Source organism: Haliaeetus albicilla, chromosome 24 (assembly GCF_947461875.1).
Source record: "Haliaeetus albicilla chromosome 24, bHalAlb1.1, whole genome shotgun sequence".
In the NCBI taxonomy this organism is placed as follows: domain Eukaryota; kingdom Metazoa; phylum Chordata; class Aves; order Accipitriformes; family Accipitridae; genus Haliaeetus; species Haliaeetus albicilla.
Genome location: NC_091506.1, coordinates 23,132,063 through 23,157,901, shown reverse-complemented (window position 1 = coordinate 23,157,901; position 25,839 = coordinate 23,132,063). Strand labels below are relative to the sequence as shown.

The 25,839-nt window shown below is 36.6% G+C and overlaps 1 protein-coding gene across 17 annotated transcripts in view; it reads left to right on the top strand.

Annotated features, from left to right (window-relative positions):
* Positions 1–25,839, top strand: part of IQSEC1 (IQ motif and Sec7 domain ArfGEF 1) — a 357,476-nt gene that overhangs the window by 324,783 nt on the left and 6,854 nt on the right. For 13 of the 17 annotated variants that reach the window (XM_069769828.1, XM_069769830.1, XM_069769831.1 and 10 more), the window contains 8 exons: positions 4,118–4,240; positions 5,035–5,201; positions 7,852–7,991; positions 9,275–9,304; positions 11,630–11,755; positions 13,473–13,572; positions 18,098–18,271; positions 18,955–19,131. In XM_069769828.1, the coding sequence (XP_069625929.1) occupies positions 4,118–4,240; positions 5,035–5,201; positions 7,852–7,991; positions 9,275–9,304; positions 11,630–11,755; positions 13,473–13,572; positions 18,098–18,271; positions 18,955–19,131 (1,037 nt within the window). The remainder of the gene's footprint in view (positions 1–4,117; positions 4,241–5,034; positions 5,202–7,851; positions 7,992–9,274; positions 9,305–11,629; positions 11,756–13,472; positions 13,573–18,097; positions 18,272–18,954; positions 19,132–25,839) is intronic. The other 4 variants (XM_069769832.1, XM_069769829.1, XM_069769840.1 and 1 more) reach the window with 1 other exon arrangement.

Genomic DNA, 25,839 nt, shown 5'->3' with positions numbered 1-25,839 from the left:
GGGAAACCAGACTCTAAGGGTTAAGAAAGAAAACATGCCTATGAACAAATACTTATTTCTTTGCTTTCCAGCTAAGTTACTGTTTTTGTTATTGATCCAGCAAGATACTTACAAGGATTTATATTTCCTGTAGTCATGTACATTTACTTAAATTTATGTTTTAATTTCATTGGCATTGGAGTATGTTATTTTGAAGTCTTTTTCCTTCCTCAGGCTCTCTAATAATTTACTGAATGAAACAAAATAATATTATATGCAACATAAGGCTTCATCAGTAACAGAACATGAAAATAATTTTTACAGCCAAATAGCTCAGATGTTAGATAAACAGGGATTTCAGCATGTACAGGCATATGCTGACAAGATCTATACAAACTGTTCTTTTCCAAAAGATTAGATGAACAAAAACTCTTCTAAAAACCAAAGGAATCCAAAGCAGAAAGCTAGACTTTAGCAGCTTGGTCATAAATTTCTAAACCTTATATACTGTGTAGACCAAAAAAGAAGTTGCTTTATATTAAGAAGGTGTTCATTTAAAACATGTATTCTTTTGGGGCTTTTTTGTGTGTGTGTCTGATATACTCACCTATAAACATGAATACATCCTAGTCCAATTTTGTTCAAGGAATTGTATAAAAAATTCAGTTAGATGTTTAACAAGCCACTGAGAATGAAAGCAAAGAAACCCCACATCTTGCCCATTAAGGAAGACTAGGAAAAATTCTGACCACAGGTTTTAACCAGAGTATAACAATAGCTGTGCTGAAATTTGCATTGCTCTGTAGATGCAGTCTTTCTTCAGGACTGCATGTTGATATGCAATATTGATACCATAATATTGATACATCGCAAAAAATTTAAGGTTGCGGTATCATGATACAAACGGTCTGCCAATACCTTATATTTTCTTTGCATATTTCTTATAGACTGCTCTCACTGCCTTCATACTGCAAAGATGTTGGTCACGTTCTCTACAGTCATCCTGATCTTACTATTATGCTGTCAGAACTTATGTATCTCAAATTGCAAGCTCGAACACTGTATTAATACAGCTAATGGCATGTGTACATATGTACGTATGCCATAGACCTTTTTTTAGAGGTCTTCCCTTTCTTTCCTGTCTCTCCTATTCCTGTACAAAACCCAGCAGAAAGCAATAGAAGAGCCTCTGTACCAAAGCATGCAGCCTGCCTTACAATGCAGAGTAATAGAATATGGCTTGATTTTGATGCAATCCCTATTCAGCATGAGTCATTATCAGTTACTTGTAATGATCGTCTGAATTTTGCAATTATGAGTCAGACTAGGGTGAAGACTTCTCAAAGAGCGTGTAATTTCAGATTTTTTAAAAGAAAACAGTACAGGTGAGGACAAGATGATTTATAATCTTAGATGATGCATTTAGTGATCTTGAACAAATCATTTGCCCTCACCGTCTCAAACAGACTAGCAGAATATGCATAAATACAAGTGTGTCTCTGCTCAGTCAGATGTGATGAGGTGAATTCTTAAGAGTAGGGTCACAATCACCTACCTACAACCCCACAACAATCCCTTTATTGAAGTTAATCTATTCTTAAATAAGCTATTTCAGCTATGCTTTGGGGCAAGTAACACCCTGTAAGCGGTGCAATTCTCTTGATAGTGTTCTGAACCTTGCCTGCAAATAGGAACAAGGTATTTTTTCTTAAAAAGAGAAAATAGAATAGCATTTCATCTTAAATATCACATTTACAGATTGGAGGTAGATTTTGTCGAACTGAAAATAACCCCAGATTGTTACATAGAAAAGATATTTTAACAGATGATCCTTTTTCTGTTACGCAATTTAATTTCAAGTGACTTGCTTTGATTTGTGGTCAAGTTTCCCAGATCCTGTAGACTAGGGTGTTTTAACGGTTTGAAAACTTCTTTTCACTGGAGCTTAGAAAATAGTCAAGAGAGTAGCCTAAATTTTGGACCACGAGCTGCATTCTGGGCCTAGTGTAGTTTGCTACCTGGTGGTATCTCAAGTGTAAAGGCATTGTTTGGGTGGCGTGGGGCTAGCACAGCTGGCACTGATGTTGCCCTGGCCAACAGGAGGCACATCAGACACGCTTCCTGAAACACTGCTGTTGTGCAGCAAGCCTGACCAAGGAGTGCTTGATGTAATAGAGGTGTAGCTGAGGATCTGACCTTCTACTGTCTCTTGACTTTGCATTAGAAAACAAAAGTGCAGTCACTCAAAGAAAGAATAAAATAAAACCATCATAAAGAACCCTGTTAAAAGTGAGAGGGAAAGGATGACGTTCTGTTGCTCTGTACGGGACTCCATCATTTCAGTTCGTTACACTACGCAGTTATGTGCAAGAGTACAAGCAAGTGGGACAGTAGAGAACCAAGGCAATTGTAGCTGCACCAACCCAGCAAATGGTATGTTCCACTCTTATTGCCTAAATTTTGTAGAGAGGTGGTAAGCAGGGGATAGTTCCCAGGAAGAAGTTTCAATTATCTGCCCACCTAGAAGTGGTGAAGCCTAGCTGCTTCTTGCTTTTACCTGCCTGGGACATGTAACTGTAATAGTGAAGATGTGGTCATTCAGCACAAGCTTATTCACCCAGAGTACATATGTACTCAAGTTCTCCTGCAGTGACTAAAATCTATTTAATCATGTTCTCTTTAGCATTATGATCATGGTATTATTATCAAGGATTATCATTTTGTTAACTATTGTTAACAAAAACGGAACAGGTGTGTCTGCTCTTACTTACTTTCATGTTTTCATTTACTGTAGTGACCTAGCTAAAATAACTTGCTCCTTTTTTTGCCATTATGTAGCCACTAGAAAAGTTTTGTTTACTAAATATTTGCAGAAAAGTAGTGGTTCCAGTTAAGAACATGGACCATGGTGGTATATCTGCTCTATCCCTGTAGTTCATATAAAAGATTATTTAAGACCCCTCCCCATTATGTTGTTGGCCAGCATGTTTCTGGAGGGCCTTAATTGCTCTAATTACTTCATTTTGCCAGCTTGTCTGCACATGTGCTTTACACCTTTGAAGGAGAAAAGAGCTTTTGAAAGTGTTACAGAACTTAGAATAGGTGGGAAGACTGTGAACATTACTGCAGAACTGATAGTAGGTTTTTAGGTGTGGATTGGAAAGGGTGTGAGACATGCCAAGCCTGTTGTGTTTGTTTCCTTGCAGTTCTGCATAAAGGGAAAAATATTCAAGGCAAAGTGAATAAATTGCTTTGGTATTAATCTATGTTAGCTACAATGTTACTAGAAGAAAAATGTGAGCTACTGTATCATTTTATAGCTATACATTTAAGAAAAGGCTTTTAAAACTGGATTGTGCTTTCTGTGGTTTCTGCATTACAGTGCTGTTACTTGCAGTGATTCATGACTGGTTATTTAAAAACTAAAAGCTAAGTTTAAAGAAAGGAAATTTATAAGCTTCTGATTTTAAAGTAGTCTTTAAAGAAAGTGTTAGAATGACATAGTTCACATCATTGATTATGTTAAACTGGTTTCTTTTTTATTTTTTGTCAGCACTATTTTCAGAGCAAGAAAGTAATTATTTCTTCATATATGTTAACTGAAAGACATGGCAAATGATGGGGAGATGAGAATTACAGTAATAGTAAGAGAGTATCCAAACAAGATTGGTTTTTTCTCCGTATGTAAGAACATTCCTAGACACAGAGCCATTTGGTACAGATTATTGTACTTGCTGCAGGCTGTTTGAGATATGATATTTTGAGCAGTATAAACTATTTATTATTATTATAAGCATAGTAATAATTGATTGGCCTGGAAGCACAAAACCAATAATTATTCTTGGCAATAGCATGTCACTTACATTAGTCAGACATTTGTCATTCCAGCAGCTCTTCTCTTAAAAAAAAAAAAAAAAAGGGCCTGCTTACAGGTACACATTCTCATTGATCCATTATTTGCAATCCTTCCTTCACAGCTTACCTACAATTATTGCAATTGCTGCTGAATATTTCAAAAAACTCCATGAATTTCTACAAGAGATGGAAAGTTGAAAGGTTTTTTTGGTCTTGAAATCTTGCCTTTGGTTCTGTGTTGTTAGAAATTAAAAGACACAATGGCAATATGTTTTTATCCTAGCTGTGTTGTGGATGAGATGGACTTCTCAACAATGGAACTGGATGAAGCGCTCAGGAAATTTCAGGCTCATATCCGTGTTCAAGGAGAAGCCCAGAAAGTAGAACGGCTCATTGAAGCTTTTAGGTATGATGCTGAAATAAATTACTCCGTCACCAGAAACCTGCTGTTGTCTAACGGTCAAACTGGAGAACTGGGGAAGTTGAATATATCTAAGTTACTTCCCTGCCTATTTGCAGTGTCCTTGTGAGCTACTTACAGTTTCAAATACAGCATGTTGTTTGTGGTGGTTTTAAGTATGAAATAGGAAGTTTTATTTGCCGCTGCTGTTCATGTATGTCATTTGTATTAATGCAGCGAGGTTTCTCAATTAAAAGTTCTTTGTGGCATCAGCTGAAAACATATTCAAGGATTTTTGAATGTCTCTAACAATGTATTTGGATATAATAATTTATATGAGTGGAATTAAAGGACCATTTACATTTTAGAGTATATATGCTCTCAAACTTCATTAAGCATTTCAACAATAGTGGAATAAAGAGCATTAACTTACTAACACTAACACAAGCATACTTTATCCAGGGCAGGATGAGACGTAAATCATCATGTGGCAGTAAGCTAAAATCAATGTTGTACTCTTACCTGGTGTCAATGGGTATTACTCACTGAAAAAAAAATAATCCTGAAGTTATTGTAGCTCAGAATCTGTCCTAAGTGAAGTTACAGTGGTAGTAGAAAACAAAAGCTTCCCACATTCTGGTATTGGCTTATGAAAATATGTGGACGGAAAGCTAAATGTATGTCTGGAACACGAGTAATAATAGCTTGCTTAGCCTCTGGAGTGTAGCAGTTGGTTTATTTGGTGGAATTAGAATAGTTATTCATAGCTCTGACAGCTTCCCCTCTTTGCTTTTTTACAGCCAACGATACTGTATCTGCAATCCAGGTGTTGTGAGACAATTTAGAAATCCTGATACCATCTTCATTCTAGCTTTTGCCATCATACTGTTAAACACAGATATGTACAGCCCAAATGTGAAACCAGAACGCAAAATGAAGCTAGAAGATTTTGTCAAGAATCTACGGGGTAAGCAGACTCTAATGATGAAGGTCATGAAAGCTTTTCACTGTAACTGTCATTGGAGGGACACCGTGTATCTTCTGGGAAAAAGACAAAATAGAGAGCACTTGATTCTGATTTCACCTGACTTAAAACTGCAGTCATTTTTACAGGCTTTAGTTATTTGTGGAATAGCGAAAACAGAATTAAGCATATAGTATTATGTCATTTTTATCTTGTCTTTCTTGAGTGGATGTATTGTCAGGTCCTTTTATTTCCATATATGTATATATATTAAGGAACAGAAATAACTGTGCCATGATGAGAACTTTTGGAAATAAACTAAAGATCTAAATTCTCAGTGGGGAAAAAGAACCTAACTCCAAAACCTTCATGAAAGGTACATGGTAAATAGCACAGAAATTTCATTTTGATTTCTTCATTGGTATAATTTCTGATCATAAAATTGGTTAGGTTGGAAAAGACCTTCAAGATTGAGTCCAACTGTCAGCCATGCCTACTAAACCATGTCCTGAAGTGCCTTGTCTACTATTTGACAGGCTATGGCCCACCTAAGCTTGCAATTAGATTGCCAAAAGAACACAGATATTTTTTCAAATCTGTATCTCAGATCTTTCTGTCCTGGTTCTTTCTGGTGAAAAAGAACAGGGTTTTATGAAGTATCAGCTCAGCCAGTGCTCAGCTCTACCTTAGAGGCAGTAGTCACTGTAGAGCTGAGGAGGAAGATCGTGCATGAGATGATGATAATCTCCTGTTGTTCTTGGGCACTCAAGGAAGAATGCGTCAAACAGCATTTACCATTTAACACAGAAGAGCACTCAGATGTTAGAGAAATAAAATGAGGCTGAAGTCCCCATCCCTTTTTTTCTTTTATGATAGTTTGTGCCCACAGGGAAAAAGCAGCTTTCACTATAGTTCCATTACTATGTGTTTGTGCAAAGGCCAGGAAAATTGCCTGCTCCATCATTGCAACCCTCTCCTCCTCCTCCTGCTTTCAAGCACAGAATAAGCACAACTTAGTGCACAGTCTCTCTTGGCAACAATGTATGTGGCAGCATGGTAGCAGAATAGGCCCACAACTGCAGGCACCAGCAAGTGCTGATGTATTGTTTAACGGCCATTTTCTCAGTGCTATCTAAAAGTGGGCTGAAGGTCAGAGAGACAGAATCAAGTTGCTTAATATATAAAAATATAGCGGTGCATCTCAGATGCATGGCAGTTTGTATTCATGTGTGCATGTGGTACTTTCATTTTAGTACTAGTAAAAACAAAAGACTTGTGGTGTTCTGGAATTTCAGATCTTGAAAATGAAAGTCCTGTTTAGTGATTTAATGCCCTTAGAGTTATATAAGACAGCAATGAATGATCTATGCTTAGCAGATTTTTAGCATAGCAAAATTTAAGTTAGTGTGGAGATTATATCATAAAATCCACAAAGATTAAAAAAGGCCTGATATTCATCTCTTAGCATAATACTACAGTTACATTTGTTGTATTGAATACAGTACATTCTCTATGAGCTCCAGCCTGAATGCCAGCAATTTCTTATTATTGTAGGCATTTTTATAACAGGCTACCTTGCCTATAACTTTAAATAACTGGATTGCAAAGGGTCGTCTGTGGAAGACTTGCTGGTGTGGAACAGAACAGAGGGTGTTATGCTTGCTTCTAGTTGCAAAGAAACTGTATTTTATCACAGAATTTTTTACGTGAGCAGTTGTTCCGCTGGGTGACAAAATATTCTATTTTGGCTTCTGAATGGGAGATAAGAGTTTATTACTTTAAAATAGACATGCATCTCCCTCTCCCCAGGAAATCCAGCTTTAAGTCACTTATTGAAATGAGACTCTTTCCACTGCTATTAAAAATTCAGGATCAAGCATTAAAGGCACTGGCATTTGTTAGAATACTGATGTGCCAATGATAATCACACAGTGCTAAACAATAATACCATAACTAGGCTATTTTGTTGATCTGTTTTTCCAGAGTAAATTAATTGTTTTTGAAATTGTACAGGAAATATTGGTTAAATTAATTTTACTGGGTGTTCATAAGGTTCTTGGGTATGAAATTCTTTTATGAACAGAGTCTTGAGTAATACTGGGACAGAAGCAAAATGGAATGGTTATTCTGATTCCTCCCAGTGGTATAGTCCTAGGAGGAAGTCATACAGAGATTTTAGTGTCTAAAGGGTTAACTCATTTGAACTTTGATACAAAACAGAGGAAACTTACAAGAAAAAAAGACTTTACATAGGCAATTAGCCTTTTTATGGCTTATTTTTTTAGATTAGAGTTTTAAAACAAAAAAACCCCATGTAATTTACATCAGTGTCTTGGCATATTGGGAGCAGCAAGCTTTTGGACAAAAATCAGTGCTTCAGTAATGAGTAACATAACTTCTGCTGCTTTGGTAAGGTAGGCTCAAGGACAGCATAGGAGATGTTAGCTGACAGAGTACTGGTGGCTATAAAACAAAACAGCATAAACAAGTACATCAGCAGTCTTAGGCAACGTTGGCTTTAGTTAGCAGAGGAAACAAAGATTGCCCATGTTTTTATCCTCTCCTTGCTGAGAAGTGTACATTGCTGAGAAGTAACAGTGTTTGTTAGATCATTCAGAGCCAGACTAATAATAGAAACTGTTGGCTTTTGCAGGTGTGGATGATGGTGAGGATATCCCACGAGAAATGCTGATTGGGATTTATGAGAGAATCCGCAAACGGGAACTTAAGACGAATGAGGATCACGTATCACAAGTCCAGAAGGTTGAAAAACTCATAGTAGGAAAGAAACCGGTAAGTTCATTTTGCACTGCTTGTCAGTTACTAAGGAGATGTAGGGCAATGTACAGTATAGAACAATACAGAAGTGTGTTGCTTAGAAGTCTAAATTGGTCAATAAATGGCAAAAGGCAGAAACTGTCAAAATAATAATTTGCTATAAGGTTGGTTTTAATTTTGGAGTATTCATAGTGCAGGTGAATTTTGTTGTTGCAAAATTTGGTTTTCATGGTATTCATGGTATTCATGAGTGATGATGTTATGAGTCTTAAACTCTTTTCTCTATATGAAGCTTTACAATTCTGAAATATCTGCAGTTTAGGCAGTTATCATGTTTGTTTCAAGAGAATTGAAGTGTTATGTTGAAGTGATGTTGTAGAGAATCATATTTCAACATCTATGCTATCAGTTATGACTCCATAATTTACAAGAGTAATAGAGAACTGTTCACATCAGCATCTTTCTCAGCTTTGCAGCTAGCTCTATGAACTGGCATTTGTAAGGGGAAACTGTGTCATTTTGTCTCAGAATTTATCTGGAAATCAGGTCCCAGGGATTCTAACGCTGGGTTTGAGCATCCAAAGATACCTCTTGCTTTGTTCTTGGAAAAATCCTGAGGTACTTTGCTATGTAAATTAATCTTCAATTAAAGAGCTTTTAAAAAGCTTTGAATTGTAATCTCTTCTCAGACAAGCCTCAATGTGGGGAGGGGGAGAAGGGAATGAAGGACCACCAAAAAAAAAAAAAAAAAATCGAATTTACTTCTGTTTCCTAGTAAGGAAATATTGAGGGGATCTCTTGGAAGAAGCAGAGGAGAGAGAAAGCAAAATTTCCTTAATAAAAACTTTTCCATATTTCTGTGGAGAAGAGAAGTAAATATTCTAAAGTCAGTATTTGACAGTCACTTGTGCTTTTGTATGAAACTTATTTTCTGTAACTGTTTGGGGATTTAGGTTTATATATAGGCTTCTGTGGGAGACTGGTTTTTTCATGGTTCTTTTTTTATTCAAGCATGTGGCAATTCAAATCCTAAAGCTAATCCTGACCTTGTAAATTAAATGGGATTAAGAAAACAATGCCCTCAATGGAGTCCTAGGCTCAAGGATTCTTCTGTTGAGAGACTTTTTAACTGTGTGAAAGAAAATTGAGGAAACAGCCAACAGTCTTTATTGATAGAAATATTTGTTTTTACTTTATAGGCATTTAGTCATAGTAAGACCGTGACGTATTTACTTGCTATGATACAGTACTGTGTTTCTCTGAAGTTTAATGAACTTGTATATGTCTTTCTACTGTAGATTGGATCTCTGCATCATGGACTTGGTTGTGTAGGTATTTCTCTCATACTCCTTCAAAATTTATAGTCATTTTAACTGGCAGCGTTTTCTTAAACTGGCAATAATGCATTCTATTACATTTTAACTTTTTAAAAAATTGGGCTTCTTTCAAGCAAAATTTTCCTATTGTAGTAGCAATAACTCTCCAAAGTATAAAGACTTTTCTTAAAAATATATTTCCCAGAGACTGCTTAATTTATTGCCAAGAGTTTTCTAGACCTTTTTGGTACACTTCTTATGCATTTCATAATGCTATTATCACTGTAGAAATTAGACAGCCAGTAAAGAATAAACAAATAAGTAAAATTACAGTTGCACCTCACCTTTCCACCTGGACCCTGGTGTGTTTATTCTTTCTGGTCCATTTCAGTATTGAATGATACTCTAGAAAGATATTGCCAGTTAATTAAACAGTTCTATTCTGAAAGGTAGATAAACATAGAAAATACTGATTCCAGATTTAAGTTATAGGCATATTCAATGATAATCTTAAAACTATTCTTCTAATGCAGTGTTCCACTTAATTTAATTTCATGATAATATTATTGCTAGTAGTTTTGAACAAAGAAACCACCTCATCGCAGAGGAGTCCACATAGTGCTCTGAAGTCTGATTATCTTACACAAATTTGATCCTAATGATATTTTTTTTTCTCTCAGTTATAACTGCACTGTGCATTAGCATCTTCATTCAGGACAATCCAGAGAAGGAACTTCAAACTTTCGTTTGTTTTTTCACTCTTCTATTTCTTGCTTTTTCTGTGTAAACAATTAAAATCACACAAAGCTAGCTTCATATTCCTAAGTGAAGTACCTGTCATTGTTTCATGGATGCAAGTCTAGCAGTACCACTGGACTGTAAAAACAAACTGAAAGATTTGACCTTTATAAAATATGGTGGAATGGAATGTTACCAGATCATCTATTGCTATGAGTGAAAGCACTGTCTATAGTTAAATTTCAATACTGGAGCTCACTGTAGTTGTTTGCAAATTCATAGGCTCAGTGACTACTCTTGGATTTTGTTATCTCGCTGTAGTAAATCTCGAACTGCCATGTGCTGGGGAAGCTAAGTCTGGAGGTAGGAGGGAATGAGAACATGCAACATTTATTCCAGCCACTTTTCAGTGAAAACCCATGTAAGCTGTTACCAGAATAGACGGAAATTAGAAACCGTTGATTTTTCCAGCATTCTTCACCACACTGGCTCCTTTAGAACGTGTCAGATTTTTTCTTAAATACCTTCTCCTTGCAAGTTCAGGGACCGTAATTAAGCTAATGCCATAGATAAATTAAGTGGTATTAGCATTTTATCTGTTATTAGTATAGTTATCTTTGGATTTGGGGGAAAAACTGAAATCTCACCAAATGACTTGATAATCAACCAGGAACAAGGGCAGATAGTGAATCCTAAACTCTTTTTTCCCCCTTTTTTTTCTTTTTTTCCCCCTGCTTACACAGAGGAAGAAGAAGCGTTAACAGTCTTTGACTGTTTCTTTTTGCCTAGTAAATCTTGTAATTCCCATGCAGAATCAGGAATTATAAAGAAATATAATATATAAATGAAATATATGTCTAGTTACCAAAGAATATTCTCTACTTCAAATTTTAAAAGTTTAAAGGATTTCTTTTAGTATTGTTGGCAAGATACATCATTTGCATTTGAAAGAAATTAAGTCTCACTAGGTTGAAAACAGCAGCTTCGGAGATAGCTTCAGCAGACATTTCAAATAAGAAAATGGAAAATTATTCTTGGCTTTCTTGCCAGCATGAGAAAATAAGCCAGACTGAAAATGCATTTACTTTTTCCTGATGTCACCATTTCCTTGGCATTGGGGAATGAACAAATTGAATTAACTCAGTGGCTGACAAAAAGTAATCTACAACATCAGCGTATTCGTCTCACAAAAGCTAGAGTTGCTTTGCATCCTTTCTTCTAATAAAAATATGTAAAAATGCTCAGGAAAGCAAACATCCTTTGCTTTGACCTCCCACTTGCTTAATCTTAAATTCTTTCAAGGTTTTATCGTTTCACAAAGTAAAACTCTATCCCCAGTAAGACTTTCATTGGCATCCATATACAGGAATGCAAGCTGTTAGAGAATATTTTATAGAAGAACTTTGATGAAGTTTGAATGTCATGCAAGTTTGTGGCATATAAAACTTTATTTTTCTGTTGTTGGTCCTTTGATGAAAAAGTCTAATGGACTTAGAGGTAAAAATATTTGAAATATTCAAAAAAAGACTCTGGGTATGAAAGATGCTCTTTCTTGGCTAAATATTGCGATATTAACCATGAACTTTTGTGTTACCATAGGTCCTCTCTCTACCCCACCGGAGGCTTGTTTGCTACTGTAGGCTGTTTGAAGTGCCAGATCCAAATAAACCTCAGAAGCTTGGATTGCACCAGCGAGAAATATTTTTATTTAATGATCTTCTTGTGGTATGTATTTTCAGGTGGATAGACTTTTAGTGATGTTTTCAGAAATGCCTATCTCTATGAAATCAGTGGCAATTAAGTGCATGAGCATTCCTAAAAATAAATATCTATTACCTGTTACTCTGTACTCCAACGATCTTGGGATGATTAAGATTTAAATTTTCTTAATTTTCTTCATTATATATAATTTGCTTTTAAGCTGAAGCCTTTTATTGATTACTACACTCTATTGTAAGAAAGTACTTTGATGCAATAGCTTTTACTATAAAGAACAAAAATTACCTCCAGTTTACCCATTTCCCTAATGGGTAAATGGAGACATTCTTTATTCCGTGAATAATGAATTTAAGTTACTTGTGGAAAAACAAAATTGCATGCTACTTTGTATTCCCCAGATGTTCTATGAACCATATATGTTTATTCACTGAAACAGGAATGGGATATGTTGAAAGACATTTTACAGTTGACTTTACTTTTTAGTGTATGTTTAACTTGACCCAGTCTTTTGAAAAACAGACATACAAAACTAGTGATAGCTTGGAATTATTTGGTTGATTTACCCTTAAAAATAGGAAAATTTGTTGCACTCTATTTGGAATGTATTTGGCTGTTACCTGGGAACTAAGAACTCAACTAAGTATTTCATGTTTTGTTACGAAAAAGGCACACTTCAGATGCACAATTTTATTCTGTGTAATTTTTACATACCTTCAGCCCTTAAAACGAGGAAGTAAATAAAATAAAAAAAATTAGTCCTTTTGATTGTGAGTGTAACCTCCTTGTGGTAAATGTGAGCTTGGGTGTAAAATGATGGTACATTGTCATCTTCAGGTTGCAAGTTTTCTGTCGCTTTTTATTACTTACTCAGATGTCAGTAATTTTATCAAACTGTGTTGGGAGTAATATAGACCAAATTTGTCAGTTCTAGTAAAAAGCCATTGCCAAAAGTAAAATTAGAAAGAACTAGTAAAAAAAAAAACCTCTTGGTTATAAAGAGGAAGAGTGGTCGCATTCACACTTCAGACAACCCCCAAATTGATGGTAAGTAGTAGTATGTTATTTCTATTGTAGCAAAAAGTAAAGGTTTCCACAGACTCAGAGCTTTTATTGAGGTAGGTGCTGTACAAATCAGGGAAAACAGGGCATCATTGAATGAGGTAGTGTAAGACAGTATTCAAAGGTGCACAGAAGTGAAGCAGGTTTGGAAGGTCACAGCACGTGAGAATAAGGGCTTAGAATTGAACTTGTGTGGAGAGGTCCATAGGTGTGTGCTGCCTGCAGTAGGACTGTAAGAGGAAAGTGTGGTAGCAGCTAAGTTTTTTTAAAAGGATAATTTAAATATATTTACATTTTTGCTAGCTTGTACAGTGCACAATAAGGATGCAGGGGTTTTTTCTTTCTTTCTTTCTTTCTTTCTTTCAAGGAGTAGCATTCTGGAGAATAGAGAACACATGCTTTGCGTCTGGATAAAATACTAAACCTTCTGGTTAAGAGATACCAATGCTTCAAAGCTAGCTTTGTTTCTTCAGTAGTAGTAGAGTAAACACATCAGATGCATTAAAAAAAAAAAGGAAAAAATTACAAGTTCCTATTTTCTGGCAGATTATAGTTTTCTTTGACATGAAATATTGTCTCATGTGCTAATTCTTAAGAACAATAATTTTCCACAAACACGTATGGTTAAAGGGATATTTCACTTTGTTTATTTGATAACTTTCAGGTGACCAAGATTTTTCAAAAGAAGAAGAACTCAGTTACATACAGTTTTCGACAGTCGTTTTCCCTCTATGGAATGCAAGTTCTTCTTTTTGAGAACCAGTGTAAGTCTTTCCTCTCTTTTTAGATGACCATTTTATTTATAAGTAAAATAAATTAAAAATTGTCTGAGTGAAAGGGATGGACAGGGCTTGATTCTGAATTTAGGGATAAAATTGCTCTGAATTTAACTTACCCCTGAAGTTTAAAGCAAGATGGTGTTAGCATAAGAAACAGCAAGACTGCTGTTAGATTTGTTTCGGTGTAGTCAGAAGCCAAATCTAGCCAAATGTGTTGTTTGTGAATACTTGTAAAGAAACAAATATATCCGTTGCTGAGTCAATGGTACAGTTAGCTGGAACTGAATATATGATAATAAATAATTACTTATAATGATATGTGTAATTCAAAGCAATATTTAGTTTATTTTCCTGATTTATATCTTCACTTTGTGCCTAGGTTATGTCTACTCATTCAAATATAAATACAAAGCAGAGAGTCTGGATTAAAGTTTATATTTTCTGATACCTTTTGTTTAGGTCAGTCGTAATCTGCATCAATCCAATATTTGTTTTATCTTTAATGCTTGTCAAGCTTAGTCTTAGCAGACAAAAATCCAACAAAAAGCAAATAGTTTGCTAATGTCCTGATTTTAAGCCCCGAGACAGCATCAGTAACAATGTAGCAGAGCACAGTTGTTTGTATGGTACATAGGGAGACAGTCTATTGGACCTGACTTCATGGTTTGTAAACCAAACCTTGACCTGCATGATAAATAAATTAGAGTTCAGTGTGACATCCAGCAGTTTCTGTGCTTTTCTGTTGTGGAAGACTCTTAGTTTTTGCTTGTCCTTGAGAATGTGCTCCAATGCTCATCTCAAAAGAAGTCGCTGTTACTGAGTCAAAGCATCTGGAGATTTCAAAAGGGAAGATTTTGTGGAGTTTATAGCAGCAATGTAGCCCGCAGATTATTTATATGCATACGCATTCCTTCTCTCTCTCTCTCTTGTGCACACATTATGTGATATAAAATTCATTTTTTAGAGAGGAAAGCCGAATATTTCTATCATGGATTCTACTAAAAATAGGAGAATGTATAATTCCTGTGATGTCAAGTTAGATTAAAAAAAAAAAAAAAAATCTTATAAGCATGCTAAGTAGAAACACTTTATTATTCACGTTGAGGTGAGTTGACGCTGGCTGGATGCCAGGTGCTCACCAAAGCCGCTCTATCGCTCCCCCTCCTCAGCTGGACAGGGGAGAGAAAACATAATGAAAGGCTCATGAGTTGAGACAAAGACAGGGAGAGATCACTCACCAGTTACCATCATGGGCAAAACAGACTCCACTTGGGGAAAATTAATTTATTGCCAGTCAAACCAGAGTAGGGTAAAGAGAAATAAACCCAAATCTTAAAACACCTTCCCCCCACCCCTCCCTTCTTACTGGGCAGAGCTTCACTTCTGAATTCTCTACATCCCCCCTCCCCCAGCAGCGCAGGGTGATGGGAAATGGGGTTGGAGTCAGTTCATCACACGTTGTCTCTGCTGCTCCTTCCTCCTCAGAGGGAAGGCTCCTCACTCTTCCCTTGCTCCAGTGTTGGGTCCCTCCCACGGGAGACAGTCCACTGTGAACTTCTCCAACATGAGTCCTTCCCACAGGCTGCAGTTCTTTATGAACTTCCCTGGCATGGGTCCTTTCTGCAGGCTGCAGTCCTTCTGGCACAGACTGCTCCAGCATGGGTCCCCCACGGGGTCACAAGTCCTTCCAGCGAACCTGCTCCAGCATGGGCTCCTCTTTCCACGGGCCACAGGTCCTGCCAGGAGCCTGCTCCAGCACGGGCTTCCCACGGGGTCACAGCCTCCTTCAGGCATCCCCCTGCTCCAGCATGGAGTCCTCCCCGGGCTGCAGGTGGAGAGCTGCTCCACCGTGGACTGCCCTGGGCTGCAGGGGGACACCCTGCCTCACCGTGGTCTTCCCCACGGGCTGCAGGGGAATCTCTGCTCCGGCGCCTGGAGCACCTTCTCCCCGTCCTTCTTCACTGACCTGGGGGTCTGCAGGGTTGTTTCTCTCACATGTTCTCACTCCTCTCTCTGGCTGCAGTTTCTGTTCCACAGGAACTTTTTTCCCTTCTTAAATATGTTATCCCAGAGGTGCTACCACCGTTGCTGATGGGCTTGGTCTTGGCTAGCGGTGGGTCCATCTTGGAGCCAGCTGGCATTGGCTCTGTTGGACATAGGGGAAGCTTCTAGCAACTTCTCACAGAAGCCACCCCTGTAGCCCCTCTGCTACCAAAACCTTGCCACACAAACCCAGCACACAAGTAAACTTGAAAATACCTATAGTGAAACTAGGAGTGAAGGGTTGGATTCCTCCCAGTGAACTGGAAGCATATTAACTGAGACACTTTAGTAGAGATAGTTGGACTCCTAAGGTGAATTCGCTACAGTGAATCAGTGAGCTGATTGTACTTCTAGTATTGGTACCTCTTAGGTGGAATGCAGTATTTTCCAGTTGGGAGAGAGAAGTAGTCTTTCCCCTGTCCCCAGCAAGCTTTGGGGTATTTTGGCCAGAGCCATCATGCCATTCAGTAAATTTGTGAGTAGCAGCTGTCACAATCAGCTGGTTTCAAGTGAATAAAATTTCATGTCACTAAAGCAGAAGCAACAAAAATATTGGTTTGGCTACTGGTGAGGTTGAACAACACGACTGGTGTTGATGATAGAAGAATTGACTTCTAATGACAGAAGTCAATTACGTTGAGGGATGTATGAACTCCAAAAGGGAAAATAATGTCATATATCTCTAGTAAATAAATAGGCGATAAGGGAAGTATATCTTACATTTTCAGTCAAAATCACTAACAAAATATAAAGGGTGAGCAGATGACTTTAGAGAGAGTGTATCTGAAACCAGTAAATACTTACATGTTTGCTGATGCTTAATCAATATGATGTAGAGAAGTATCTCTGGTAATAAAATGTTTTTGTTTGTTTATTATGTGGAGATTCATTCTTTATTCATATGTGAAGGTAGCCCATGTGCCTCTGGGGTTACTAAGTTTCCTTGTTTGGTTTCGTAAACATCTCCCCCCCCCCCCCCCCCCCGGTACATTTTCTAGAGCTGTTTGCTGCATATCCAATTTCAGTGTTCAAAACTGTACATGGTGTTACGCCATGCTCTCCACCTGTTAGCTTGCTAGCACCAGACTCCTCTGCGCTTTTGGCCATTTGGCTGTATTCTGAACGACAGCAACTGCAGACAACTTGAGGTGGCTGTCTTACTTGATTGAAGGTAGATGCAATTGTCATGCGGTCAGGAGAAGCAGATCAACCATACATTGCTTCTGTGCAAGATGTTGATTTTAGACCCTGGCAGAAGCCCCAAATTCTTATCCTTCCTTCCCCTCTGTACCCTTTGAGGCTTGCAGTAGTTGGCACCTTTTTTCACCCGAGAATGGTAAATGGACTTGCTTCACTTTTGGTTTCGACTCTGATTTGGAAGTTAAGATATCCTTTTTAAAAAGCATAGCATCTGCACTTGTTTCTCAATATTTTAAGTCTTGTTGAAACCTAATGGCTTTGAGGGAAGAGACTACCTTACATCTGCTGGTTCTTGCGGGAATGAATTTTTAGTATGTGGGAGCACTTAAACTTCAGGTTGAATACTTAAGTAAATATTTGAGAGCTTTAGGAAACCAATAAGGTCAGGCAGTTGAGTAAAAGTAAACATTATGAATTAGAATGCACATCTTGAGTTTGTTCTGACACCCTGTTTCTACAGGTCTGTGCTTCAAGCAAAAGCTGATTCTGTTTTCTGCAACAGAACTTATCTTCATTATAAGCTATCTCTCTGTAAATGAACCTTCTATCTCAACTAGGAGATATTTTTGACCAGCTGTAAAAAATTGCATTCTCAGATGTGCAGCTAGAAGAGAGGCAAAGACAGTTTGCTGAAGAATCTGCCTTTTATTGTGAAGATGTCCATAATATGGGCCAAAAGGCCGAGGTGGGGGGTGTGGACATCAATATGTAATTTCACAGATAATTTAAACTTTTTTTTTTTTTAAAAGGAAAGTAGAATGTCCAGGGAACACAACTTAATAGGAAATACTAAAAGCTGTACATGCTAGTGTGTTTGTCTTCCTGCAAACATTAAGTTAAAAGTAGAAGATAGTTTCTAGTACTTGAGTCGTATTCAAGTAGTCTTTACTCAGCAAAACTTTGGTCACAATTGAGTAAGGTAGGTAATGGGATCTGTTCCATGCAACAAAAATTATCTGCTTCATTTTTTTGGTTTTTTTCTGGGTTTTTTCTTTTATGTTATACATTGTACCTTAAGGGTAACAGCTGCATAAAGACTACCTTTCAATATTTATTTGATATCTTGACAGTTAAGCAGTCCTAGGGATTTTCATTCTAATTCTGTGCCTTTAGACTTTTATTTCTCTGACTTTGTCCCCTATATGATAATATTAGTAAAAAGCCTTTAGGGTTTGGGGGTTTTTGTTTGTTTCTTTGTTTGTTTGTTTTTTAAAAGAAAAGTAATTGGAATAATCAGAGCTTAGTTTTTCTTGACTCTTTCTTCTAGATTATCCCAATGGCATTCGGCTCACGTCAGCTGTTCCAGGAGCAGATATCAAAGTACTAATAAATTTCAATGCACCAAATCCTCAGGACAGGAAGAAGTTTACAGATGATTTGAGGGAGTCAATTGCAGAGGTTCAAGAAATGGAAAAGCACAGAATAGAGTGTAAGTACAAAGGTACATACAACACAGCATTTTCAAGATAATCAAAATAAGAAAATCTTGAGTATGTGTATAACCCATTAGAACTCTTTAAAAGTTCAAGATAATGTGGGGTTTTTCCATGGCTTTGATTCTAGAAAGAGGAAAAACCCAATGATATCTTAAGGCCTAGCTGAGTTCATTGACTGTTATTTACTGCAGTGTAGCTGCAGTGGAAATTTAGCCCAGACAAAGTGCAAATAGCAATGGACAGAATAGAGGTGGGTTTGTAATTTGTAGTATAAATTGCAGTAAGAATTTTAGGGATGATTTACATCACTCTGAAATTCTCAATGACAGCCCTTCAAATAAGTGTCACTGAATTTTTCTTTATTTCCATGTTGATATTCCTGTATTCTCTCAATTAGGTAGCCATAATACAAATAGATATATTTTGCTGGAGGTTACATGGGTGTTTAAACATGGAATTTTATCTTCTGTATTTCTAAAAGAGTAATAGCTTTTCATCCTCTATGCTGTAATATAAAGCTGTTAGTACAGGGGTGAAGTTCCTCTCTGGCATTTAACAGTGCCAAGATGAACTCTTTTTCTATTCTTCACAGTAATACATGATCACATACAGAAACTGTGATGTTAGTATTAGACTATAACATCCTTCATTATAGTCAATAATTGCAAAATTGTTCTCTTTGTTTCAGCTGAGCTAGAAAAACAGAAGGGTGTGGTGCGTCCAAGCATGTCTCAATGCTCCAGCCTGAAAAAAGATTCTGGCAATGGGACACTGAACAGAGCTTGCCTGGATGACAGCTATGCTACTGGGGAGGGGCTGAAAAGAAGTGCACTGAGCAGCTCCCTTAGAGACCTGTCTGAAGCAGGTAAGCACTGCCTTTATTTCCTGCTCTGACTAGTGCATGCAAAGATGCGTGAATGATGCATATAAAGCCCAGGTCACAGTGGGCTTCCAGAACTAGTAATACTGAAACTTCAAACATTTTGAAAAGCTCCTCTTTCATAGTTAGTGTTTAATTTCTGTTTGTTTTTTACCCTTGTTCTATTAAGCAACCACTATTTGAAAGCATTTAAACCATTGTAGATTGCTATGTATACTTTTAAAGGAGAGTGAAGACAGAGGAAAAATTGTAAGTGTTTTTTAAAAAAAATGATTGACTTGTGCTAGGAGTAAACCACTTAGTTTTCCTTTTTCTCTTCCCCTTTGCTTCTTCCCCTTCATACAATAGGCTTAGAAAGAAAAGAAAAGAAACTGGTCTCCGTGTAATGACAGCTTTCTGTGTATTTTGTGCTCAAGTGTACCTGTATTACTGCCTTGATGAATGAAATTGAGTGAAGCCCTGCAAAATTCGGTCTAGAGCTATGTAATTCAGATACAGTGTGTCCTTGATGCTCTTTTATTGTTTTGTAACTCAAGATATAGTTCCCAATTCTTGCAAAAGAGGTTGTTGTGAAATACTATTACCAATATAATAAAAGAACCCTTAGTGGACAAGAATACTGATATCTCACAAAACCACTGATGTGTCTTAAGATTTATCAACTGATTAATATAGCTAAAGACTGGAAAGGAGTGGTGGTGTGATTTTTTAGCCAAAGAAAAGCCAGGGAAAGTTTGGTATGTTTTTATTTTATGGTTTGCCTTGGTAATACACAACTGGCATACCCATGTAATACAGGCTACCATGGCTAATAACCTTGTCTTTCAGTGTTAAATGTGATTCCTGTCATTTACAAGAATTCATATCTGAACACCATGCCCACTATTCAGAAAGTACTTCTGGGGATAGTAGCAACTATATATGTATATTTAATTTTTTTTTAGTTCATAGTCTGTGTTACATACTCTGATTTGTTCTTCTAAGTGAAGTGATGACTTACAGTATAGTCATAATTTCAATACTATGTATATCTTTGGTAGTAGACACTAGTTATCTTTTTCCTTTTTTAACTTAAGAGATTTTAGCTATGCTGCAATAAATAAAATTGTTAGAAACTGAAATTATAGCCTGTGTTTTGTGGGTATATGTATGTGCATACAAATATGTAGAGAGTGAGCTCTTTCAATTATTTTATTCTCTGTTTAGGCTTTCATACTCATATGTCCATTTGCTTCATTAAAAAGACCTAGAACCTTGATCCAAAATCAGGCTGAAGTTGAATATTGGTGCTTGATTGGCTTCAATGGATTTTGGATCAAGCCACTAGTCTTCACCACTGTTATATCCTCTGTTATATTTGAGGATACTTCCATCATCCTTTTTTGTTGTTTTGGTTTCATTTCATTAGAATGAGAACTACCATATTGTTGAATATGTGAGTTCAGTGGGTATCTGTACCCATAAATGTGATTTCTGATTGATTTTTTTCATCCAATAGGAATTTTTCATCCCTGTCTTTCAAACATTGCCATGTTTTTAAATTCATGTTATGGGTTTTATGCAATAAACAAGTATTTGTTATCATGAAAACATTTCACGTTTCAACAGGGCATGCCTACAATTGGCATGCTTATTACTGAAAATAGCTTTTTTTCCATAACAAAAAGTAGAAATCACTCACAGACTGGAGGGTTTATCAATGAGTTTGTTAAACCCAACTAAACTTAATTTTAACTTCAAATAGTTGAGAATTATGGAGAGTTTCTGTTTGGTCTTGTGCAGTGCAACTGACTTGAGAAATTACATACCTGTTATTTGCTTTGTTATTTGGTGTAGTAATTTTAATGAGATTATACATGTCTTCTCTGCCTTTTGTCAGTGAATAGCTTGCATGTGAGGCTGATTTATTTTTTTTTTATAAGGGAGAGATGATCTATAGAAAAACAAAGAAATCTCTTTCAGTTAGCAAGATACTGCGTCCCAGTGATTATACCATATTAAATTGCTTCTGTAAAAGAATACTGAATTAGGTTGCCTCAGTTCTTTTTGTGGATGAAACACAGGATCAACAAGGAAGAGGAACAAGAGTAGTGGGACTGTGTGTGAATATGTGCCTTTCTGTAAGAAAAGGCATGATGAAAGTGGATTTGTGGAGAGTTCCTTTCTACAGTTAAACAGAAATAAATCTAGTAAGCATGAGAAAATTGCCTGGTTGCATATTTATGCAGTAAGGCAGATAATTGTCCAATGAACATTGCAAAAACAAATTGAAACTTTTGAAATATTTATTCAATGAAGGGGAAATCTGATTGAACAGCATTTTGGTTGCATGGGTATATGACAAAACTATTTAAGAAAACAGTCCATTAGTCTCTACCAGATACCACAGTAGTAAATGGTGGCTGTGGAAAGTGACTTTAAACTTCTCTCTTGGAAAAGAGTGACGATTCATAAGCTTCTTAGATCTAATGAATGTTGATACCCTGAATGATTCTGACTCCTAAGCTGTAAACCATAAGGACAGGCAAGATTTCTCTGTCAGGAAACAATGTCAGGAATCATTTCCTGATGGTTGTTCTTCCATGCATTTGCCACGATAGCTTAAATCATAATTGCAAAAAGGATGTGCATGAGGGTCTCTTGATTTTAAAGATAGTATTGTTCATTGTGGATTGATAGTTCTTTCCACAGAATAAAAAGCAGAATATGGCAACCAACTGTTCCAAGATGTGAATATGTCAAAAGTATTTAGTGCTTTATTTTTCTCAAGAGAAAAATTTACCATTTCTATTACACATTTTTGAGCTATAGTCAAGGAAGAGCTGAATTTATTTGTCCCAGACTTTGAAATTCTTAGTCTACATAAAAATATTAGAAGAAAATCTTAATGCAGTTAAAGCTGAGTTTTATGGTTTCTAATAGAATTTTGGACGTTTCAGCACTTACTCCATATACAATTACATGATAAGTAGGTTTACAGAAAGATGTGAAAACTGTGGAGTCCCGTCATGGCCATCAGTACATGGGAGGAATGATTTGATTGCTAAAGCCGATCATGGAGGATTAGGCTGGCTGCATTTTTGATTCTGTCTCTCTCAGGTTTTTTGGCTGGTTTTAGGCTAGTCAATCTGAATTCCAGTGACTTTGAGTTGCTGGAGGACCCAGTGCTTTCACATTGAGTTTACAGTGGTGAGCACCTGTGGAAATCAAGCTTTATTCACCCCATCTCTAATGTGTAAGCGGGAAATAATATTTACACACTGCACTGGTTTAAAAATTGTAATTTTATGGTTTGCCTTGGTAATAGACAACTGGCATACCTATGTGATATTGGAATCTGCACAGAAGTGCAGGATGGTATAATGGTTACTATTAATATAAGTTGTGCTTGTCTCATAATCTCCTGAGCTATGTCAAAACAATCACAGACCAGTAGAGACTACTTAAGGAAAAAAAAAAGCGAACAACAAAACCAAAACATAAATTAGTTTCAGAATAAAAATAATTCTATTTGTATATTGCATATAATCTCAGTTATCAACCTTTAACTTTTAAATGTTTCTTTTGTTTGTTTGTTTTTTAATAATTTCATCATGTATTTTTTAAAATTTCCTACATCCCAAAATGTAATGGAAGAGATTGTGGAATTTCTCAGCATCGTAATCCCCTTAAAAAGACTCTGAGTTCATACAATTACAGAACCCTTTCATCTGTTGAATCAATCTGTGATGAGATGGTGCAGTCCCTTGGCTCCTCCCTCATCTGATGCAGGCAGGGTTACTAGGTTATTTTCTCCTTCCTCTCCCATGGATTTTGCTATACTATATAGGAGAGAGGATACTAGCAGTCGTCTTCTCCCTTATTAGAAGACCTTTCCAAGTAGGGAGAGTTTGTTCCTGTCTCTTCACTTGTCACTGTTGTTATATTTCCTATTCTTCAATGGAATAGCAACAGTAATGGGCACGATAGTTTACTGGGTTTTTTTAAATAAAACAGATTTTTATGAATCAAGTCTTTTGTGATATGCCTATGTTCATGTCAAACCATTTTACAAGTATGTTGTACAAAGACACCCGCACTGTATATAAACACCTTTGTATCAACAACTTTTCTGTCTTATGGAAGAGACGCTGTTTGCTTTTCCACTGAAGGAGGAGTTCAGCAAGGCAAGGCGTGGTTATGCTGTTTTCTCATCTCCTGGGGCTTAATCAGTATTTTGAGAATAATCTGTTTGAAGATGCCAAGAAACTATTTTCACAATTGATGTGTGATCTTAAGACTATACCTGTTTCACACAGAAAACAAGATGAAAATATGAAGGTTACAAAGAGTCTTTTCACCCTGGAAAGTGGTCTCTCTAAATTATTGATTAGAGCATGTTATTTAGATTATTTTGAGCAAGTCAGGTTGAGTAATACCTATAAGTTCAGTAGCTAGATGGTTACAGATCCTGCTGCTGCTCTGCTGGGAATATCAATTTCAAAGCCTTTGGAGGCTAGTAAGACAACTCATCATTATAAGAGCTGCTACGTTAGTTTGCTTTACCAAAACATTAATTTAGAACATTTTCCAAACTTTTTCCCAAGATGTACAAAGCTAGATCCTAATACATTGTTTAGATATCAATGTAGCTCTCTGGTGTAGAACAGAGTTTCAAGAAATACAGGGTAGCAGTGAGAAATATTTATATTTACTGTTACAATCTGTGCACATCTGTGAGATCAATTTCTGCAAGGTAGAATGGATTTTTATTAATGAAACTCTATACTGTCTTTTGGAATGTTTAAGTTTGTAAAAATATTGTGATCACTTAATATTTCCACTATAAATTTGAAATATTCTTAGTCCCATATAATGCATGTATATACATGGGACATATTATACTTATCTAAGTTAAAGATATTTCTTACAAAGAATATTCATATATAACATCAATGAATTGTTGGAATAAATCAGAAAAGATTAAATTAACTGAAATTTAATTTTATAAAAATAAATTTAAAACCACTTTAAGTAACATCCTTAAAAATTTCAAGTAGATCAGAATATATTAAGCAAAACTGGTCTTCAGATTTGATGAATACCTACTTGCTTTATATCACAGCTATTAATTATCATGCAAGTACAGAGTTATGCTTACATACAATTCTAGTCAAGAGTCACTATTTTCTTGAAATGCATTTGAACACTGCAGCTCTAGGGAAACATTTTTGAGATGGGATGCCATCTCAAAGACCAGAGAGCAGTCTTGTATAAACACACATTGGCAGGGGGAATGCTCTAGAGGATTTACTTAATAGCTTTCATATCACACTGTAGGCCAATACAGAATTGGGTTCAATTTGTTTTTAAGAAAATCAACAAAGCGCTCTTTATTGTGATAGTGCCTATCTGAGGGAAATTACAGGCATTTTAAGTAGGATTTTCTGTTTGTTCTTGGCTTTGCTAGTACTACTTTGCCCTGAAGTTATTCTAAGCAAAAATCCATCTGTCTCTTTCTGTCCATATATACTGGGTATATACCGTGTTCACGGTTATTTTATTAGAGACTTTGCCATATGCAAAAGGCATTAGATTTTCCTGTTTTTCTTCATTTTTGGCCACATTTAATGACTTGTGGCAGCTGTCAGTCTTATTTGCAATATTGACTGCTAAGTTAAGAGATGGCTATCTTCCTCTGTGTTTTTTGTATAAGCAAGCAAGAGTGATCTGAGTGTTAATCAGTACTAATCCCGTTAGCACAGCAGAAAAATATCAAAGCCTGAGTAGAAGTGAAAATAAAGGGATTATCAAAACCAGTTTTTCTGGGAGGGTTCATAAGATAGCACAGTTATGGTTTTTATGAGGCTAAAACTGCAGCAAGAGATGAACCACCAAGCTTTTGACAAAGAGCCTGTCTAGGGGAATTGTTCAAAATTCCAACAAATCTAACAAGCCAGACAAAACACCTTGACCACAAACGCCTTCCCCTCAATTTAATGTCAATGTAGAGGGGTTTGTACTGGGGAGGCATCCCATGACCAACCAGGTCGAAGTTACGCTTATGGATCCAATAGGTGGTATTTTTAGATCATACTGATAGTATAAGACTTATGGGTCTTAATTGGTCTATGAGAGGGTTTGTCAAGAAGTAAGGGTGAACCTCCCAGTTATCACTGTTGTGTCCCACCTGCAAACCAGTCCCAAAGTTCTTCTCTTTAGCTCTGGTACCATGAGCCTTTTGGGCTTCTAAAGATGAGGGTATGTGGCTCATAGGTTCAATGATGCTGAAATCTAAACATTCCTCTCCAAAACCACCTGTTAGAGTAGAAGATTCTGAAGGCAGCAATGTACCAATGCAGGGTGGAGATTGTCTTTGATATTTGGCCTTACAGGAAAGCATTGAGAAAATTTAGGTTTCTAAAAACATGCAGATTTTAGAGAAGCTTTGAAAACCTGACCATTCTTCAGAGGTTATCTTTGTTTATACACCCTGCCAGTAAAGTATTTTGAAACTTTGCAAAGCAATGCTCAACAAGCTATCTTTTCAAAAAATATCTGTTTCCACTGCAGCCATATGCTATTTTCTCTCCTGTGAAACAAGAGAGAAAATCTGGGATCCTGTGTCCTATATATAGCTACTGAAGTATTCTGGCTCTTTAGGCAAACAGTCTGGTGTTTCATGTGTAGTTGTAGGCAAATGTCTTTGGCGAT